This window comes from Hordeum vulgare, chromosome 5H (assembly GCF_904849725.1).
Source record: "Hordeum vulgare subsp. vulgare chromosome 5H, MorexV3_pseudomolecules_assembly, whole genome shotgun sequence".
NCBI classification, from domain to species: Eukaryota; Viridiplantae; Streptophyta; class Magnoliopsida; order Poales; family Poaceae; genus Hordeum; species Hordeum vulgare.
The window spans coordinates 8,243,573-8,266,223 of record NC_058522.1 but is presented as its reverse complement, the minus strand read 5'-3'; the positions used below and the strand labels follow the sequence as shown (position 1 = coordinate 8,266,223).

Genomic DNA, 22,651 nt, shown 5'->3' with positions numbered 1-22,651 from the left:
ACCACGGGCGAAAAACTGTGTCCATGTCCAAACCCGATGGATATCCATTGGTTATGGATATCCATCAGGTCCTATAAAAAGTGTTGTACATAATACCTTGAAAAATTAAATAACATAGGACAATATTCACATAGAGGCATAGATTCTCAAAAAATGGCATTGCAAAACATGAAATCAGCAATTCAGCATAAGTATGAAATTACATCCTTAATTCCTCACAAAATGACATATTAATAGAAGCACAATTTTCCAGTCTTCGTTTATTACAAAATGCATAGGAATATCCCAACATAATTCCACAGTCATAGTTTCTTACAACCATCACAGTTCTCACTACAAATGAAGGAAGGTATTCTTCTAGGCATCATCTTCATTCTTCATCGCATGATGGACTAAGTTTCAGTTATGATAGACTCGAACTCATCCTTCATGTGAACATATCATAACAACAATAATTAAAATCATGGAAGTAAAAATAAAACAACGAATATTATATCATGTAAAAATCAACTATAACAAGTTCAATATCTTACCATAGTTTCTTCATCATCATCAAGAACACTTTGAAATGCAGCAAAGAGACTGGAGTTGCTTCCCCTGATGCAAGATTTAAGTGATGAAGGAACACTCAGTACAAAATAAATGTTGTGTAATATGAATTAGATGAATGGTTGCAATCTGAGAGGATGAATTACCTATCATATCGGCACGAGACCAAGCTTGCATACACATGAGTGCTTCAGCCATACTTGGCACAAGTCGGCTACGATGTGAACTAAGTAGCCTGCCACTAGTACTAAAGGCTGATTCTGATGCCACCAATGTCACTGGGATAGGCAATATATCCTGAGCAATCTTCTGCAAAGTAGGATATTTTGCACCTGCAATCTTCCACCAACTTATGATGTCCATACCTTTGTCTGGTACTCTCTTGATAGTTTGCTCTTCCAAGTACAAGTCCAATTCTGTCCGCACTTGAGAACCAGAAATCATAGATTTTGAGGACATATATTGATCAAAAATATTCATTACATCATCTGCTCTGACAACTTGTGCAACAACAGTGCCCACAACCTCTGAAGTAGCCAGAATCTCATCATCTTCTCGATATTCTTCCAACAAATTAGCCATTAACTTCATTACTTCGTCAACTTTCACATCTGCATATTCAACTCCATAGAGAGAACCAAACAAAGCTTGCAACATATGAAGCTTGTACCTTGGATCAAGAATAGTAGCAATAGACATAAGACCATGTACGTCTTTCCAATATTTATCAAATTTGTGTTTCATTTGCTCGGACATCTTTTGTACAACCTTATTGTCACTAGCAGACCATTTCTGTATTGCCAACTGAATACCACATATTTTAGGAAAGAACGGATTTGCAGTGACATATTTAGTGCCTGAAAATACCTCAGTGACATCATAGAAAACTTTCAGCCTGCAACAAAGTTACTTAGCAATCTTCCAATCCTCTTTGGTTGGACAACAACTATATAGTTTCTCACGACCCTTTAGTTTTTCAAAAATATCTACATATTCTAATGCAATGGATAGCATTATGTAGGTTGAGTTCCATCTCGTTTTACAATCAAGAAGCAACCTTTTCTTGTATTCAATGTTTAGAGTTCGTGCCATTTTTTCAAATTTCTCGTGCCTCTTAGGAGTAGCAGACCAATATGCAACACTGTCACGAACCTGTTCTATACTCTTCTCCATGATATCCATACCATCCTTCACAATCAGATTAAGTATATGTGCAGCACAACACATATGCAAGTACTTACCCTCCAATATTAGTGAATTGGAATCCAACTTATCTGGCAAATGTTCCATTGCTTTTATCATTTGGTGTGCAATTGTCCAGAGTCACCATCGATATCTTTCTCTCAAGATGCCACTCAACAAGGGACTCATGCAGTGCTTTACATATAACTTCAGCATTATGTGGGCAAGGCACATAAACAAACCTAAGACAGAAGGAAAGCAAATATTTCAGATTACAAAGATTAAATTAACAACATTTACGATTTATAAGGATTTGAAAATAACATGCTCTTACCTCAAAATAATACTCGTTAGTTGCCAAAACTCATCGATGAAATGTGCGGTGACTACCATGTAACCTCTCTTTTGATGTCCTGCTGTCCACATATCTGTGGTGATGGCAACTCGATTTCTAAAGTTTGCAAAGTACTTCACCATCTTATCCTTCTCAGCTGAATACATATCCAAAATATCTTTTCTAATAGTATTCCTTGATACCATTTTAAACATTGGTTGCAATGTACTCCCTCCGTTCCTAAATATAAGTCTTTTAAGAGATTTCACTAGGTGTCTACATACGGAGCAAAATGAGTGAATCTATACTCTAAAGTATGTCTATATACATCCGTATGTACTCCAGTAGTGGAACTTCTAAAAAGACTTATATTTAGGAACGGAGGGAGTAGAACAAAATTTCCGGAAACCTGAATGATCGACCATAGATAGAGGGTACTCATGAACACATATCATTAGTGCAAGCTCTTTTCTAGCAATATCCTGATCAAACATAATGTTCTCCAAATTGGCTTTTCCCTCATCAACCTTTGACAACCTTAATTTTTGTTGCTTTGGGCCTATTGGTGCATGCCTAGCACCACAAGAGCTCATATGACTCAGCAAATGTGAAGTGCCACTGGAACCTTATTCTCTACTCCAATCGTTGATGCAGAGTCACAAACAAGAACATAAGTTATGCACAAGAAAACTAGACGTACATGAACAGGAACAAGAAACTCACCTTGACGGATGGTTGTTTGGTGTGGTCGTCGCCTCCACGGCACGGTCCTGCTCCCCGTCGTGGTGTGCGCCTGCCTTGCTGCACCTCCATGCCGCCATACTTCTCGTGCTGCGCACTGCCGCACACTGCATCGTCGTCAGGGCCGGGCCGGCAAAATCAGGGGCCCTGTGCCAAATTCTAAGATAGGCCTACCTCGTTCTAGACATCGTCCACGGCAGGCTGCGTGCATAAAACGTATTTTGAAGTGTTCTTTTTTCTTGACATTGTTTGTTTTGAAATGTCTTACCACATACACCTTGTGGTGAGGTGTTCTTTTAATTGCCTTGATATAATTTTTTTGCAGGCATTTGATTAAAATGTCTAGAAAAAACAAAGATATTTCCTCGTTATGCATCAAGTGATCGCAAATACAAAAGCATTTTGGCATTAGAAAATACCTTCGCAAATGGTCGAAAGCTTAGAACTGTGTAATTTAAATACTGCTTGACATCAGAAGTAATAAAAGCTATTTTTCTTTAAATCACGTCCATGAACTGGTTGTTTGACGCAACCCTTTTTACAAGCCTTATACGAGAGGTAGCTTGTTTGAATCCTGACAATGCAAATAACAAGCTTTTTAATGGGCCAACAGGTTGGCCACTGGCTACAAAATTCGGGGCAATTCGGGGCCCCTGTAAACTTGGGGCCCTGTGCGGGCAGCACACCTGCACATGCATCTGGCCCGGGCCTGATCGTCGTGTTCCACCTCGATGCGTTCTTGGAAAAGCTGAGATGGAGGAGATGGAGATGGAGTCGACCAGCCACCAGCCCGTGGAGTCGACCAGCCACCAGCCCATGCGACAAAACATGGTGCACGGCGGAGCCGCGGCGCCACTATTTCTAGGTCTACAGGAGTAAGAGTCGAGAAGATGAGAAGGTCCTTAATGGTGATTGACGAGTGGTATACCGAGGAGATGAGAATGGGAAGGAACGGTGGAGTAATTACTTGGTGCCTTGGTGGGGATTAGGGAAAGGAGCGGTGGGCTGGAGGAGACGTGGATTGGGAAAAGGAGCGGTGGGCTGGAGGAGACGTGGAGTAATTCCTTTGTGGGGATTAGTGGGGATTGGGTAAATTTCTTTTGATTTTTTATTATATATAAATATAACGTACAGGGTATATACACTTACGGGTCGGGTTCGGGTATATCCACGGGTATAAAATTATATACATGCCCTATCCATAATTAGTCGGGTCGGGTTTGGACAATGTCCATGGGTGTAAAATTGTATCCAAACCCTCTCCATCCGGGTTGGGTATCCGCGGATATCCGTGTCCATGGATAAAATTGTCATCCTCAGATTTCTAGTTCATGACTGTATGCTTGTACGAGCCCATCCGATGTTTCATGCCATAGTCACGTCCAGGCATTAGAGTAAGAGGGAGATGTACAGGCATTAGAGTAAGAGGGAGATGTACGAGGAAGCTGGAAGGAACAATGTGCATGTCATAATTGTAGTTATCCATTGGTAATTCCTGATGCCTTCTATGCCTATATTTATCTAATTAGATCTCTAATATATATGAGTCACAGCAAAAAATGCATAGAACAGTGCAAGATACTTCCAAGACATCCTTTGCTTGGGGAAGCCTTGCTCTTTTATAAGAGACATGGGTGTCCCTCTCCCTCAATCAATAAATAGCTTGGACCTTCGGTAGGTCCAAGATCACGCGAGCTTTAAGCAAGTGTTGCATTCACTTACCTTTTATTTTTGGAAACATATAATTTCATTAACCTTCTGACCTCTATAACGTGATGATGCACCTACAACATACAATTTTGTAATACAGAGTTTAAGAAAACAAATGCCAACTGCTAATTCCATTCCTCGCGGAGAAAAAGGAAGTGAAGTAAAGCTAAAGTCACGTGATAAATTACAATGTGGTCATCACATCAATGCTCACAACAGGAAATCTTAAATTGGATGTCACGTGCAAGATTTATTTTTCTTTTAGGTAGTTAACGCTAACCAGTTTGCAGCTAGTATTTAATTTGGAGGAAACCTTTTTTTAAAGGACCTATTGGAAACATAATTATTTATCGGGCCAAGGCTACCATCTAGCACGGGAACAACCATATTGATGTACTTAGAGATGAATTTGGCATGATTGAACAACATGATCACGAAACCAAAGCAATTATCTTATTCAGAGCTTCCAAGCACATAATGGTAATTTCTATGCCTACTGATAATCCACTACACATTTTTTAAAGGAGGAAAGCCTCCAGCCTCTCCATCAAAATGATGCATGCAACTATTTTATTAAATAAAGTATGGTATCAAAGTCGCAGATCCAAGTCTGGCTCACAAACGGAGCACAAATAAAAAGATATAAAAAGATGCCATAATCGGTGATAAAGAACATGCTACGATGACTAGACACCTAGCTTATTATTAGCTCGCCATCCAAATCGGTTAAAGATAACCCATGGCACCGTCTTTCAACGGCTGCACCCAATAAACAGAAGCTCTCTGGACTTGCATAATCCTTTACTCTTTAATGAAAGACAAGTTGAGAAAAGGGACATGACCTAAGCCATTTCGCTACAATGAGCTAGCCATTGCCACATGTAGCTTGACAGCCAGCGGAAAGCTCGGGGAAGAAGGTTTCTGTTAGTTGGCAAGAGAGGGATTGCATGCATCGATAATTACATTGATCATGCACTAGGCACATATATAGGTACAAGGGGTGCATTTCATGTCTTGTCTCCCAAGTTACATAAAAGGTACAAAGAGAGGGAGACGGGATAGGTGCAATATACAAAACCCAGACCTATACACGTGTACGCAGAGTATGCATGTTCAAGGAGACACAGAGACTGGACCGAAAGCCCTCGAAGGTCAAGGTTGGTAGTTCCTTTGTCATGACATCGGCGAAGTGCTGATCAGTGGGTACATGCAAGACTTGAATGCGGCCAAGCACAACATGCTCACGAACAAAGTGAATGTCGAGATCAATGTGCTTGGTGTGTCGATGCTGAACAGAGATGGCTGAGAGGTAGACCACTGAAACATTATCACAGAAGACAATCGTGGCCTTAGGAACCTCACACAACAACTCCTGAAGCAGCTGACGTAACCAGGAACAGTCCATGACTACATTAGCCACAACACGGTACTTCGCCTGAGCGAGATACCTTGGGCTGTCGTTTAGGCGACCATGATATCAGGGGGGCCCCCGAGGTAAACACAGTAACAGAAGTGGAGCAGCCAGTGTCCGGGTAGCCCGCTCAATCGCATCAGTGTAGGCAACGAGGTCGGTGTTGGAAATATGCCCTAGAGGCAATAATAAATTAGTTATTATTATATTTCCTTATTCATGATAATCGTTTATTATCCATGCCAGAATTGTATTGATTGAGAACTCAAATACATGTGTGGATACATAGACAACACATTGTCCCTAGTGAGCCTCTAAAGAACTAGCTCGTTGATCAAAGTCGGTCAAGGTTTCCTAGCCATAGACATGAATTTTCATTTGATAACGGGATCAAATCATTAGGAGAATGATGTGATGGACAAGACCCAAACTACGAACGTAGCATATGATCGTGTTAGTTTATTGCAATTGTTTTCTGCATGTCAAGTATCTATTCCTATGACCACAATATCATGCAACTCACTGACACCGGAAGAATATATTGTGTGTACCAAACGTCGCAACATAACTGTTGATTATGAAGGTGCTCTACAGGTATCTCCGAGGGTGTCTGTTGGGTTGGCATGGATCAAGACTAGGATTTGTCACTCCGTGTGACGGAGAGGTGTCTCAGGGCCCACTCGGTAGTACAACATCACAATAAGCTTGCAAGCGATGTGAATAAATAATTAGCCACATGATCTTGTACTGGGGAACGAGTAAAGAGACTTGCCGGTAACGAGATTGAACTAGGTATGCAGATACCGGCGATCGAATCTCGGGCAAGTAACTTACCGTTGGACAAAGGGAACACCATACGGGATTAACTGAATCCTTGACATAGAGGTTCAATCGATAAAGATCTTCGTAGAATATGTAGGAGCAATATGGGCATCCATGTCCCGCTATTGGTTATTGACCGGAGAGTGTCTCGGTCATGTTTGCATAGTTCTCGAACCCGCAGGGTCTGCACACTTAAGGTTAGGTGACGTTTCAGTATTACTGAGTTATGTGTGTTGGTGACCGAAGGTTGTTCAGAGTCCCAGGTGAGATCCCGGACGTCACGAGGAGCTCCGGAATGGTCCGAAGGTAAAGGTTTATATATAGGAAAGTGGTATTTTGGTTCCGGAAAAGATTCGGGTATTTCCGGTAGTGTAGTGGGAGTGACGAATGGGTTCCAGGGGTCTACCAGGAGGGGCCCACCCACCTCGAGGGGGAAGGGGGGCATGTGCCAAAGAGGTGGCGCACGAGCCCCTACTGGGCTGGGCAGTCGACCCCATAAGGGGCCCATGTGCCCAAGAGGAAAAGGTGGAGGGTGGAGGAGTCCTTGTTGGAGTAGGACTCCTCCCCCACGCCCACCCCCTTGTAGGACGTGAACTCCACCTCCTTGATCGGCGGCCAAAGGCCCTAGGGGAACCATAGGAAAGTGGTATTTGGGTTCCGGAAAGGTTTCGGGTGTTCCTGGTAGTGTACCGGGAGTGCCGAAAGGGTTTCTGGGGTCCACTGGGAAGGGCCCACCCACCTCGGTGGGCCACATGGGCCTAGGAGGTGGCGCACCAGCCCCTGATGGTCTTGGGCAGCGACCAGGCCAGACGGAGGGGCGGTCAAGCTTATTTAATTCGGAGCAACTTCCGGAGTTGGTTTCTCGCGACATGACGTCCGCATTAAAGTGATGACACCCTAGAGGTCGCGTCTTTCTGCGTTGCCATCCCGGCCGATCAAATTCTAGACATGTATGTCGGCCGCTGCATGCTCTAGGGCGGCATGCATGTGGCGCGAGCTGAGAGGTGTTTGGATGGGCCAGTGCGGTAAAACGCGGGCTTGAAAACGATCCGGACACCTCTAAAGCTCATTTACACTTGTCTCTAGTTTGCGGAAAAAAGTATGGATAGACAGTTCTTCGAATCAATACATACTTGCATTAGTAGGCTTCCGCGGACCGGACAAGCACTGAGAAACGCGTAAAAAAAATAAAAACACGCTTCCACAGTACCAGAGCGTATGCCTAGTATACGCTTCCCTCGGGGGTAGCTCATCATGACACCCAAATCACCACTCCTTTGGTTTGACACGCTGCCGTTCTTCGACGGCCGAGTCCGGTAGCGGGGCGGGATCTGGAGGGTGGATTGCGGCGGCGACCTGACTGCGGCTGGAGCGCCTACGGAGGCGACTCCGATTGCGTCGCCTCTCCGGTGGTTCTGTCGTGGCGCGGCGCTCGCGTGCAAAATACCTCACGCGTGTCACCCTCCGCCGCGGTGGATCCCAAGTTGCGTCGAAGCCTTTTCTGTGAGTATCCTGCAAGTTCCCCGCCCTAGCCCGGCAGTCAAGGTACAGTCTAATTTTTTTTTGTTTCAGAGTGCTAGTAATTCCGTTCCATTCTCTATTTTTAATCAGACCCAGCTTAACCAATGCCAAATCAGGTTGTAGAATTAAAATAGTTAGATCATGCCGCCCAATTAAACTGAAGGATGAATACAAATTAAACGATATTTTTCTTCTTCTTTTTAAAAAATGAGAGAGAACATTATAGTAACGCAGCACCTTTGGATCACTTTTCTTTAAAAAACGGTTTCCCCCGCTTTATATTCCAAAGCAACCAACATTGATACATAACATTGCCCAAGCTAGTAGCGCATCAAGCCCAAAAGAAAAATTAAAAGAAACAAATGCGCACCTCACAGAGAGCGGATGACCCATCACCGCTGCGTCCTCTCGAGACAAACCACCACATCGCGAGGCTCCTGTTAAATTGTGATTCAAATTCTACCGTATTGGACTAGACGTAGTACAAACGGTGTGGGCCTTTGCGTTGGTACCGACGCGTACGAGTACAACTCGTTTACTTGTCCTCCAAGGACTCTCATATATTGCCCTTCATATATACTTCATGTAGTCGCACCCAAAGACGACATGTCGTCTCGTGCTTGTAATACTCCACCCTCATAGTGATTGCGCCTTCGTGCGTCCGTGGTTTTCTCCCGCAAGGGTTTCCACGTAAAAATATGTGTCTCTCGTGTCTTGTTGATCTCGTTTTATCTAACAAGTGGTATACAGAGCTGAGGTTCTACATATACGAGATTTGTTTGAGATGAGAGGAGCTAGGGTTACGTCCGCCGCCGGGCGTTCAAACGATTCCGACTGGGATTCGTTTTTTCCGCAGCTGCCGCCGCTATTAAATCGATGCCGCGGTTGCTGCGTTGCCGCTGCTGGTCCATCGAGCCGTCAAATCGCAAGTACGCAAGTTGCTGCTGCTCCCGACGACATCATACATCGCCGAGTTACGCTGCAGTCCCGAGGGAACACGCCCGCAAGCTGATTCGCGATGTCTCGTGTACCGATCGATCGCCGAAGCCGCCGCTGTTGCTGCGAACAGTCGTTGTCGTCGTGTTCCGCTGCTGCCTCTACGTATCGCCTGGAATACGCGTGGAGTTCCGTGGAAGAACGATCCGCTGTGCTGCTGCTTTGCGATTTCTTTTCCAAGTAATCAATTGATCCATCAATCCATCCATCATCACGTGAAGGTCAAGGCTAGCTGCTAGTTTAGTTATTTTTTGGACTTTGTCAACTTCAATTACTACAGCCACTTCCGAAGCTACCAGGTGCTACCATTCTTAGTTCTTTTGCTCCGCATTTACTAATTCTGTTAAGAATTTTCTACCGGCTTGTACTACTTTGTGTACACAGATTTATCTACTCATGGCTTTCATGAAGTACGATCTTCCGCTGCTGGACCGTGACACAAGGTTTACCCTATGGCAAGTCAATATGCGGGCGTTGTTGACGCAGGCCGACTACGATGATGCACTGGACAGTTTTGGAAAGAATAGAATTGAGGATTGGACTCCTGAGGAGAAACGAAGGGACCGTAAGGCTTTGTCACAAATTCAACTCCACTTGCATGATAATATTTTGCAGGAAGTTTTGAGTGAGAAAACTGCCATCGCTCTATGGTTAAAGGTGGAAGGGATTTGCATGACAAAAGATCTCACCAGCAAAAGTAAGAACGGCCAGAGGGGCCGGTCGCAATCCAGAGACAAAAAGCAGTCTTGCAGATATTGCAAGAGAGACGGGCATGACATCTCAGAATGTTTCAAGTTGCAAAACAAGGAAAAAAGGAATGATACGTATAAACCGAAAGGTACAAACAAGGTGAAAATTCTGTTAATGTTGCTCGTGATGATAGTTTCGATGATGCTCTTGTTGTTATTGCTGGATGTGCTGAGACCAATGATGAGTGGGTACTTGACACTGCGTGTACTTTTCATATGTGCCCGCATAGAGATTGGTTTACTACTTTTGATTCTACTACTGCTACTGGTGCCGTTTTGGGTTTTGATAATTCACCATGCAAGATTGAAGGCATAGGTTCCATTCGAATCAAGATGCTTGATGGCACAATCAGAACTTTGACAGATGTTCAGTATATTCCGAAGATGAAGAGAAATCTTATCTCTGTGAGTGCCCTTGATGCAAAGGGATACAAGTATTCAGGTGGAGATAGCGTTTTGAAGGTCACCAAAGGTTCTCTCATTGTGATGAAAGGTGACTTAAGTTCGACCAATGGTCTTTATTACCTTCGAGGTTCTACCGTTTCAGGTAACGCTACTCCGGTTATTTTAAAGAATTCTGGTTGTGATGCTTCTAACCTTTGGCATATGCGTCTTGGACATATGAGTGAACTTGGTTTGGCAGAGTTAAATAAGAGAGGTCTTCTTAAAGGATATCAAACTGGTAAATTGAAATTTTGTGAGCATTGTATCTTCAGCAAACACAAGAGGGTGAAGTTCAACACTTCGGCTCATACAACTGAAGGTATTCTTGATTATGTGCATTCTGATTTATGGGGACCATCTCGCAAAAAGTCACTAGGTGGTGCTAGTTACATGTTGACTATTATTGATGATTATTCGAGAAAGGTTTGGCCTTATTTCTTGAAGCATAAATGGCAAGCTTTCTCAGCTTTTAAGGAGTGGAAGATTATGATTGAGAGACAAACTGAAAAGAAGGTAAAAATACTTCGCACTGATAATGGTATGGAATTCTGTTCTAAGCAATTTGGGAATTATTGCAAGTCTGAAGGCATTGTCAGACACCACACCGTTCCTTATACTCCTCAACAAAACGGTGTTGCTGAGCGTATGAACAAGACCATTATTTCCAGAGCCCGTTGCATGTTGTCCAATGCAGGTTTGCATAGGCGTTTTTGGGCTGAGGCCGCTTCCACTGCTTGTTATCTCATCAACCGTTCACCATCTATTCCTCTTAATAAGAAAACTCCAATTGAGGTATGGTCTGGTTCACCTGCTGATTATTCACAATTGAGAGTTTTTGGTTGCACTGCTTATGCTCATGTTGATAATGGAAAGTTGAAGCCTAGGGCTGTTAAGTGCATCTTTCTTGGTTATAAATCTGGTGTTAAAGGTTTTAAATTGTGGAATCCTGAAACATAAAAGATTGTTATTAGCAGGAACGTTATCTTTAATGAATCTGCTATGTTACATGATGTTCCATCTACTAATGTTCCTGTTGAGAGTGAACAGCAGTCTACTGTTCAGGTGGAGCATGTTATCGATTCAGGTGATACTTCTGATAAGGAAAATATTGATGCACATGATGAAGCCGTCTTTGATGATGAACATGTCACTCCAAATCAGCCTATTGTTCCACCCGGTTGGAATCTCGCACGTGACAGAGTTAGACGGGGTATTAATGCACCTGAAAGGTTAATTGAGGAGTGCAATATTGTTTATTTTGCTTTTTCTGTTGCAGAAGAAATTGAAGGTAATGCTGAGCATTCTTCATATTCCGAGGCTATTATTTCTGGTGATAGTAATAAGTGGATGACTGCTATGCATGATGAGATGGAATCACTTGAAAAGAATGGCACTTGGGATTTGGTAAGATTACCTAGAGAGAAGAAACCTATTCGTTGCAAGTGGGTTTTCAAAATAAAGGAAGGTGTTTCTCCTAATGATGAGGCAAGATATAAAGCAAGGTTGGTTGCTAAAGGTTATAGCCAAATTTCAGGTATTGACTATAACGAAGTCTTTTCTCCTGTTGTGAAGCATAGCTCTATTCGCACTTTACTTAGTATTATTGCCATGAATGATTTTGAGCTTGAACAATTGGATGTTAAAACTGCATTCTTACATGGAGAATTAGAAGAGGATATTTATATGGAACAACCTGAAGGTTTTGTTATTCCTGGAAAAGAAAAGCTTGTCTGTAAGTTAAAGAAATCTCTTTATGGATTGAAGCAATCCCCTCGACAGTGGTACAAGAGATTTTACACCTTTATGCTCTCTCAAGGTTTCAATCGGTCTAATTATGATAGTTGTGTTTATTTGAAAACTGTCAATGGTTCAGCTATTTATTTGCTCCTTTATGTTGATGATATATTAATTGCTGCAAAGAGCATGTCAGAGATTGATGAACCAAAGAAGCAATTGAGTAATGAATTTGAGATGAAGGATTTGGGTGCAACAAAGAAAATACTTGGCATGGAAATATCCAGAGATAGACCGTCTGGAAAATTATATCTCAGTCAGAAGGGATATATTGATAAAGTTCTTCGTCGTTTTAATATGCATAATACCAAGCCAGTAAGTACTCCGTTAGCTGCACACTTCAAATTATCATCAGCCTTATGTCCTGAGTCAGATGCAGATATTGAGTACATGTCTAGAGTTCCCTATTCGAGTGCAGTTGGTTCACTTATGTATGACATGGTTTGTTCTCGTCCGGATTTATCTTATGCACTGAGTGTTGTTAGTAGATACATGGCTAATCCTGGAAAAGAGCATTGGAAAGCAGTTCAGTGGATTTTCATATACCTGCGAGGTACTTCTAATGCTTATTTACAGTTTGGGAAAACTGGAGATGGACTTGTTGGTTTTGTTGATTCTGATTTTGCTGGTGATTTGGATAAGAGAAGATCGCTCACAGGTTATGTTTTCACCATTGGTGGTTGTGCTGTGAGTTGGAGAGCAACTTTGCAGTCTATTGTGGCTTGTTCCACTACTGATGCCGAGTATATGGCTATTTCTGAGGCATGCAAAGAAGCTATCTGGTTGAGAGGTTTGTACACTGAGCTTTGTGGAGATTCATCTTGCCCTACCATATTTTCTGATAGTCAAAGTGCTATATATCTTACAAAGAATCCAATGTATCACGAGAGAACAAAACACATTGATGTCAGATTTCACTATGTTCGAGATGTTGTTGCTAAAGGTGATTTGAAGGTATGCAAGATAAGTACTCATGATAATCCAGCTGATATGATGACAAAGCCAATCCCTACCAATAAGTTTGAGCTTTGCTCAGGCTTAGTTGCTATTTCTCACTAGTCCTATGGACTTTGACGCACAAGGTGTTTATGCTGATTTGGATGGAGTAATTTACTTTCTTCGACTACTGGAGGGAATTTGGCTCAAGCTGGAGATTGTTAAATTGTGATCCAAATTCTACCGTATTGGACTAGACGTAGTACAAACGGTGTGGGCCTTTGCGTTGGTACCGACGCGTACGAGTACAACTCGTTTACTTGTCCTCCAAGGACTCTCATGTATTGCCCCTCATATATACTTCATGTAGTCGTACCTAAAGACGGCCTGTCGTCTCGTGCTTATAATACTCCACCCTCATAGTGATTGCGCCTTCGTGCGTCCGTGGTTTTCTCCCGCAAGGGTTTCCACGTAAAAATATGTGTCTCTCGTGTCTCGTTGATCTTGTTTTATCTAACAGCTCCGATCCACCGCATACCAAGCAACACCTCTAAGAAAGGATGCGACGCCGACGACTCTGCTGCCCGTACAAGCCCTAGTGTTTCCCCTGGCATGCGGAGGAAAGTAGGGGATGGCTACCCCGATACCCTCCAGGAAGGACTGGTGCCACCGCATCACAAACGGATGAACCGACAAGGATTTCTCCCGCACTCCAAACCCCACCGCTCAACCGGAGCCGACCAGCCAGACCACCTCCCAACCCCATGGGCCACCGCGGTAGCGCCGCCACACGCCTTGTCACACTGCGAACGGCACATGAGGCCAAGAAAAGCCCGGAGAGAAGCGCCAAGCGACATAGCAGCAGCACCGAAGCCAAGCGGGAGGAAACAACCTCCATCACTGTCGCGCGAGAGGCCTGCGCCTCCGGCACCGTCGAGGTCGCTGCCTGGACAAGGCACCAGGGCATACCAGTCCACCCTTTGCCCGGCCAGGCCCGAGACGGGCCTGCTAAGCCCCGTTGGCTATGCTGCAGTAGGATGGCGTCGGTGCCACCAGCACACACCAGCTCGTCGCCGCTCCCTTGCCTCCCGGAAGTACCACCGCAGGCCCGCGCCGCCGTGGGCCCGCCCATGCCCAAATGGACCACGAAGGGCCCGGATCTAGGCCGAGTGGCTGCCGCGAGTTCGCGCTACAGCGACACCTCGTCGCTAACAGCGACGCCGCCATCCAGTCGTCTCCCTGCGAACCCCGATGCCACACGAACCATGGCCGCCTAGGAGCACCCCCTGGTGCAGCTCCGCCCCGCACCGGAGAGCCACCGGGAGGGGAAGATCAGGGGGCCGCCGCCACCACCGTTCCCGGGGCCAAGCCGATCGTGGGTGCTAGCGACGGCGGCGGGGAGTAGGGGGGGAGGGGGGCTAGAGGAGGCGGAGGCTGGGGGCGGCCAGTCGCCCGCGGGGGCGATGTGGTCGCGGGAGGAGGACGGGGAAGGATGGAGCGGCTTGGTATATTTGATCAGTCTTACTGATCACTCTTCTTTTAGGGATGCGGCTAGCGAGCGCCGGTGCGCTTGTTCGCACAAACGCACCTTTAAAAAAGAAAGTAGCCCCATATGCTCCATGAGGACAGCCCAAAAAAGAAATCACGTGCATTTATTATCGTCTCAAATAATCAAAAAGTCATAACTTTTAATTCGAGTGTTGGAATTTAGATTCGTTTTCACTATTGAATTTTGCGACGAGTTCTTTAAAACTAGATCTCATATGAATAGGTTTCGATGAACTTTTTTCCCGAGCAACTTTGTGTGCTATAGAGGCAATTTTAGTGTTATAGGCAAGCAACTCATTTCCCCTCCTAGTATGAATACCTATCAATGAAGGATTCTTATAAGTTGGTTATCATGACTACTAGTTGACTAGATTCATCTCTAAAAGCTTTACATCTTAGTCAATGATCTTGGTAATATTTCTATTCATGAGGATTGGGTACATGGTTTTAGACAACTTGTATGATTTATTGTGGACAACTGGATACATGGTTTTAGAAAATTGTACGGTTGATTGTGAATAACTTGAAACATGATTTTAGGCAACATTATAGTTGATTGTAAGCAACTATGACACCTAAACCAATCAAACTCGCTTTAGAATTCCGATCCGCTTTCATAATTGAGATTCTAATGACGAGTTCTTCGAAACTAGATTCCATATGGATATATTTTGATAAACTTTTTTTGGGCAACTTCGTGCGTAACGGAGGCAACTCTAGTGCTATAGGGAAGCAACTCCTTCTTTTATGTTAGCAAAAGTTTACGGGTACAAATATCCTAGTGAAGTTGATTGCATGTAGCAGTAAAGACGCTTTATGTTTTGTGTGATTTTATCGATTTAACACAAACAAATCTAACAGGCATGCCTACTTGGCTAAAAAGAAGGACCTCCGACCTATAGAACTGGACTTGCCTCCGTTGCACATAAAGTTGCCAAAAAAAAGTTTATCAAAACATATTCATATAGGATCTAGTTTTGAAGCATTCATGGCGAGAAACTCAAACGTGAAAACGGATCTCAATATTGACACTTGGTTCAAAAGATATAGCTTTTTGAAAAAAAAGGAAGAAAAGTAATTAATTGTGGTGGAGGAGAGCACTAGTCGCGTGCGGGGTTTAGGTCGCGTGCGCTCGGGACAGATAAAAAGTGCAGCTGCACATTTGGGTTCTTTTAGAGGGAACCTTTTGATCAACCTTTGATACAAAGCAACCCAGTTAAACTAATCTGAAAGCCAACATGAGCTGGGATTGGGCATGTGGGTGCGTACGATGGTGCTAAATTACTTTGTTAGGACCCCAGCGCACATGATGCTGCCTCGAGCCTTGTAATGATGAGGAAGAAAAATGCCCACTTGACATAAAAGCTGGTTGCTGAAATGGAGTCCCCTTATTAATCCACCCACCCATAGCAGCTGTTGGACTCACATTTGCCATTAGCACCAACACGTCGACATCACAGCCAGGAAGCAGAGCCATGGAGGCGACGGGGGTGAGCTTGGGCAAGGCCGCGCTCGGTGGCGCACTGGGCTATGCCACATCCAAAGCAGCGGAGGAAATCGCCCTGCAGCTCGGTGTTGAGCGTGATGTGAATTTCATCAAGGACGAGCTGCAGATGATGCAGTCCTTCTTGATGATGGCTGATGAGGAGCAAAGTCAGAACAAGGTGCTCATCACCTGGGTGAAACAGATCGGTGGACTGGCCTACAAAGTGGAGGACAGCCTCATGGATTTTGGCCTCTATTCGGAAAGAAAACCATTTTTTGGGTGCATCCCCCGCAACCCAGGTGATCGACGCCGCATCGCCAAGGAAGTGAAGGAGCTGAGAGCCGAGGTGGAGGACGTGAGCAACAGGAACCTGCGCTATCGCCTCATCAAGGATAGCTCAGGCTGCAAGCCTACCACTGCAGAGGACCAGGCCAGCTTTGCTACTGCGGCAATGTTTGGCATCAACGAAGCAACACTTGCTACCCTTGAGCACGAAAAGTCATCAGAGGCGGATCTCCACCAGCTGGTTACCAACAACGATGTGGACCTTAAGGTGATTGCCGTATGGGGAAGCAGCGGTGATCTCGGGAAGACGTCTGCCATCCAGGACATTTATGATGACCCGAAGGTATTGAAAAGGTTTGGATTTCGTGCCTGGATTAGGTTGATGCATCCTTTCAACCCACAAGAGTTCCTCCGAAGCTTGGTAACGCAATTTTACGAGAATTTCTATGATGAGGTTGGAAAGTCAGAACAAGTAACTAGTGTTGGGGCCAACGTTCTGGCCAAGATGGAGAAGATGGATAAAAGTGATTTAGTCCGTGTGTTTAATGTGCAGTTGTGTAGCAATAGCTACCTGGTTGTCATAAATGACCTGTCCACAATAGAAGAGTGGCACTGCATTAAGAAGTATTTTCCTGACAACAAGAAACAAAGTAGAATCGTTGTTTCCACACAGCAAGTTGAACTTGCAAGCTTGTGCACAGAGAAACCGTACCAAGTTTCAGAGTTCAAGCAGTTGTCATGTGATCAAACTATTTATTTGTTCCACAAGAAGGTACATCATTTTCTCGCATGGTTTCTCCTATAAAATTGTTTTCAGTTTTTATGGATGATTGATTCTTCTTTTCATTCCGTGTAAAATTGCAGAATTTAGAGGAGCCGGTCAGCATGGGCAGTGTTTGTTCGGAAATGTTTAACACTCATGAAGCAAGGCTGGCTGATATGGAGAATGAGAAACTTAAGGTGGGACTCCACCTACTGATTGAAATTCAGATCTTGAATATAATGTTTGTGGGCTATATTTTAGTTGCATAAATGTTCTTAGTTGCCCCTTTTATCCTCACACACAAATACACACTAAAATTTTACCTAGTCAAACTTGATACTCTGAACATCTAGATCTAGGTATGAATGAGTTAATCCTGATGTTCAAAGAAATTTAACAAAATTTAAATTTTGAGGGAAATAAACTAAGGCATGTTGAGAGACAAACCATTTGTTTGACGTGGACCTGTTTATATGTTATAACAAGTAGCTTGCTACTTGATCTATTCCATTTCGGGTATGACTTAGATAATTTTTGGGGCATACTGGTCTTATTAAAAGTGTGCACATGAAATGCCTCAATATTTAAAGATATGCAGGCAGTCTAGCTGTGAAAATGTGTAGAGCACAGATACAAAAATTCTCATAGATCTAGTTTTTGTTCAGGGTATGCATGCACCATGTTCTACCGAGCCAGCTTCTGACCTAAACAAAGTTACTACTACGTACCAAGATAAACACAGCAAGCCCACCGATGACATACAGGAGGAAAGCCAAGATCCTCACAATGCAGGCGAAGAGAACATTTGCAATTCAACTGCTATAAAGAAGTTTGATCGCAGCAAGACACTGGCTGATGAAGTGCTCTATGGGCGAGAAACAGAAAAATCTGATGTTATAAAATTAATTCGCCAACCATACACCCATCAAGAATGTAAGGTGATCTCAGTTTGGGGAATGGGTGGTCTTGGAAAAACCACTCTTGTCCGAAGCATCTACAAAAGCCAAGAGCTTGGTGGCTGGAAGCGTGCTTGGGCCACTGCATTGCGTCCTTTTAATCCAGAAGTACTCCTTAGAGATGTGACTTTGCAGCTTCAGAGTACTATTCAAGAAGGTCCTGCTGGATCACCAACAACTGGAGCGCAAAAGAAAACCATATCAGTGATGAAGCTTCAGGAGTTGAAAGACGAGCTAGCTCGGGTACTAAAAATGAGAAGCTGTTTTGTTGTTCTTGATGATATATCGTCCACTTCTGAATGGGATTTGGTCAAGTCATTTTTGGATAATGCTGGAAGGATCATAGTCACCACAAGACAAAAAAACATTGCCAAACATTGTTCAAAAGAGTACAAGAACATGTACTGTCTTAAAGGTCTGAAACATGCTGCTGCACTTGACCTCTTCATAAAGAAGGTATCTTTGTTTGCAGTATCGTTTTTTTCTCGTTGATAAGCACATTTCTCTCAATCCAAGATCTGGAAGTATAAAAGCTGATGTCTCCTTTGGAAAACATGTTTAAACTCTAATAGTTCATACCAAAATATTAGATCTAGGAAGATGTCCACCAGTAGATCTAGGAGACTTTTATATCTGGACCAGCTTGATGAGTACCGGGCAGGCAGTGTAGTGGGTTAAGGGGACTTGGACACTGTAAGCGGAACCTATTGATTCGTGGTACGTTGGGGCCTCCACGAGGTCGTGGGTTGCCGATTTCCATGGGCTGGCACGTTTGTGGATGCTATCGTGAGTATGCTGGTGGTGTTTGCTATTGATATGGAGGAGGCAGGGATAGCAGCAAGCATGTGGATGTTCCCACGTGAACCATGGCAGGCGGCTCGCTAGATCTGTGGGGCATCGTCTATCTCCCAGGCTCACCATGACATCCGCCATGCATATGTGTTGTGGCTTCACTTAGCAATGTATCGAAATGTCGAGGAACCCATGCCATTTCATCCTAGCGACGTGGCTCAAACACATTTTCAGCTAGTTTCTGAGTGCGTTAGCAGTGAGTTTACGATGACCATGCTTAGGCTAGTTTGGGTTGTCGGCATCATGAGGCAGGCCGTCGGATGATGACTCAAATATAGTCTGACTTCGTGCAGTGGTCCAACACCCAGGTTGTCGACCGTGGTTGATACAGTACTTGGTAGTTCTGCATCATTATGCCGTGTTCATGGCATCTTGCATACTCATCTTGATCCTGATAAGGCTTCCTCCTCCTGATTGCGTGGGTCACGCTGCCTACTTGGTCTGTTTGACGGGTGCATCTTTGTCCATGGTGTGAGGTGGTGATTCACTGACGTTGATGGCCCACCATTTTTTTCTCAAGTTCGGTTAGCCCAGCTCTCCCCTTGTTTGCTTATAGCTTGTGCTATTGTGTGCATATTTGAATTACCGTGCTCGTGCTCTGTGGTGAACATTCAAACTGAAGCAGTATCAGGGATGACAATGTTTAATGTACCCAAGATTTGTTTGGTAAATGCTCCATATGCAGAGAATTTCAAGTTCATATCCCTTCCACATATTACTAGTAACTAAAATGTTAAATCGAAGTACAAGGGAAAGTTCCATGGTAAAGTTATACCCTTTGTGTCATGGCTTTGCTTCCAGGATCCACAAGTGGATGCTAGGACAAACAAGTTCATATTCTTTAATCCAAATAGTTAACTTTCTCAACTCATGTCTGTTGCAGGTATTCAGGGGCAATATTGCAAAAAATGATTTAGGCCCAGCTATGATGGAGCAAGCAAGACTTACCCTGCAGAAATGTGATGGACTTCCCCTGGCAATATCGACTATTGGTGGATTCCTTGCCACTAAGCCAAAAACTGCCATTGAATGGAGAAAGATGAATGACTGTATTAGCACTGAATTGGAGATAAATCCTGAACTTAGGACAATAAAGACAATTCTTATGAGGAGCTACGATGGTTTGCCATACCATCTCAAGTGTGTTTTCTTATACCTGTCCATATTTCCAGAAGACCACAGAATAAGGTGGGGTCGCTTGGTGAGGCGGTGGATTGCAGAGGGTTACTCGAGGGATTTGCATGGCATTACTGCAGTTGAACTTTGTCGGAGGTACTTTGATGAGCTCATGGATAGGAGTATGATCCTGCCAGGGGAAGGGATAGACCCCTACAGTCAGAAAATCTATTATTGCCAACTTCACGATATGATCCGTGAAATATGCATCTCAAAGGCCAGGGAGGAAAACCTTGTTTTCACTTTGGAGGAAGGATGTTGTGTGAGCGACACACAAGGTGCATTACGTCATCTTGTGATAGGCAGCAATTGGAAAAGGGATAAAGATATGCTGGAGAGCATGCTGGACATATCACACGTACGGTCATTGACCGTGTTCGGAGAGTGGAGATCGTTTTTCATCTCTGACAATATGAGGTTCCTCCGGGTGCTTGACTTGGAAGACACATTGGAGTTAAGGGATCATCATCTTGATCAAGTCGGGCAGCTCCGTCACCTCAAATACCTTTCTTTACGAGGATGTGCCACTATTTATTGCCTGCCTATTTCTTTGCGGAATTTGAGGCACCTTGAAACGCTGGATGTTAGAGGTACTTCTATATATGAGTTACCAACAACAATCACCAATTTTCGGAAGCTACAATACCTTGTCGCAAATCGTGTTTTCTTCAGAGCACAAGTTGTAGATGATCATTTGAGCAGGCATGATATGTTCAATCTATGCCGTTTCTCTAAGGAGCGTCCAGAAAATGTTGTACTTCCTAGAGGGATTGGTAAACTGAAGGGCCTTCATACACTAGGTGTTATCATTGTTTCTGGTAGCAATGGAAATGCCATTCTAAAAGAGCTGGGTGAGCTTAGTCAGCTGCATAAGCTGAAAGTGGATGGTATCAGCAGCAGAAATAACAAAGAGCTATGGTCTGCCATTGCAGGTCATAACCAACTTCAATCTTTGTCAGTTGAAGCTGAGGACGCTTTTGAAGAGGGGCGTAATTTAGATGGTTGTTTGGGTGAGGGTCTGTTGCCACCAAGCAGTATTGAGAGCCTCACTCTGTGGGGTAAGCTGGTCAATGCAACAGAATGGATTCATAAGCTTCAGAATCTCTCCAAGTTGGTGCTAACGTATAGCAGTTTGGAGCAAGATGATGATGCCATACAAGCCCTTGGATTTCTACCAAATCTTGCAGTTTTACGCCTGAAGTATATGTCGTTCATGGGGACGCAGCTACATTTCCAGCAGAGCTCATCTTTCCCAAGTCTCATGGTGCTGCAGCTCTACGGATTAGGGAAACTCCAGTCGGCGCTATTTGAAAAAGGCACAATGCCTATGCTCGAGCTGCTACACCTTGTCGGGTGCGAAGCGCTGAATGCAATCTCTGGGCTAACAGCCCTAAAAAGCCTCAAGGAAATTCAGTTGCGTAGTAATCAGCTTGATGAAAATCTGAGGGAGGAGGTGGAGAGGCAGGTAACGGAGCATCAGAAGCACGTCAGAGTGAATATTATTTGAGACTGAACTCTCGGTAGGTAGACACGTTAGGCCTCATTTGGTTACTAGGTAATTTATCCACTAGTGAAACAGATCCACACGTGGAATTGGTTGAAACCATCATGTCACCAATCCCCCTCGTTACTCTGGTGGATTCGTTCCACGTATGAAGGGCGATTCTTTTTAACCCTACGGTTTGGAGTGGAACGTAGTGAATTGACCCGTGGATATTCCCTGCATGGGCTAAACCAGACAAGTTTCTAGGCCTCATCCGGGAACAGTTCCACGTCTTGATGATACTGTTGGGGAACGTCGCATGGGAAACAAAATTTTTCCTACGCGCACGAAGACCTATCATGGTGATGTCCATCTACGAGAGGGGATTTCCGATCTACGTACCCTTGTAGATCGCATAGCAGGAGCGTTAGTGAACGCGGTTGATGTAGTGGAACGTCCTCACGTCCCTCGATCCGCCCCGTGAACCGTCCCACGAACCGTCCCGCGATCCGTCCCACGATCTAGTGCCGAACGGATGGCACCTCCGCGTTCAGCACACGTACAACTCGACGATGATCTCGGCCTTCTTGATCCAGCAAGAGAGACAGAGAGGTAGAAGAGTTCTCCGGCTGCGTGACGGCGCTCCACAGGTTGGTGATGATCTAATCTCGGCAGGGCTCCGCCCGAGCTCCGCAGAAACGCGATCTAGAGGTAAAACCGTGGAGGTATGTGGTCGGGCTGCCATGGCAAAAGTTGTCTCATATCAGCCCTAAAACCCCACTATATATAGGAAGGAGGGAGGGGAGGAGGCAGCCTCAAAACCTAAAGGTTTGGCCGAAATTGGAGGTGGAGGAGTCCTACTGCAATCCTACTTGGAGTAGGATTCCACCTTCCCACTTGGAAACTCTTTCCA

The 22,651-nt window shown here is 44.3% G+C and overlaps 1 protein-coding gene across 1 annotated transcript; it reads left to right on the top strand.

The window, feature by feature from the left end:
- Positions 1-16,183: 16,183 nt before the first annotated feature.
- LOC123397561 (disease resistance protein Pik-2-like) lies at positions 16,184-21,920 on the top strand. Its single transcript, XM_045092093.1, has 4 exons — positions 16,184-17,280; positions 17,373-17,468; positions 17,937-18,683; positions 19,963-21,920. Exons 1-4 carry the CDS (start codon positions 16,213-16,215, stop codon positions 21,760-21,762), a joined length of 3,711 nt encoding a protein of 1,236 aa, XP_044948028.1. The 5' UTR covers positions 16,184-16,212; the 3' UTR covers positions 21,763-21,920.
- The last annotated feature ends 731 nt before the right edge of the window (positions 21,921-22,651 follow it).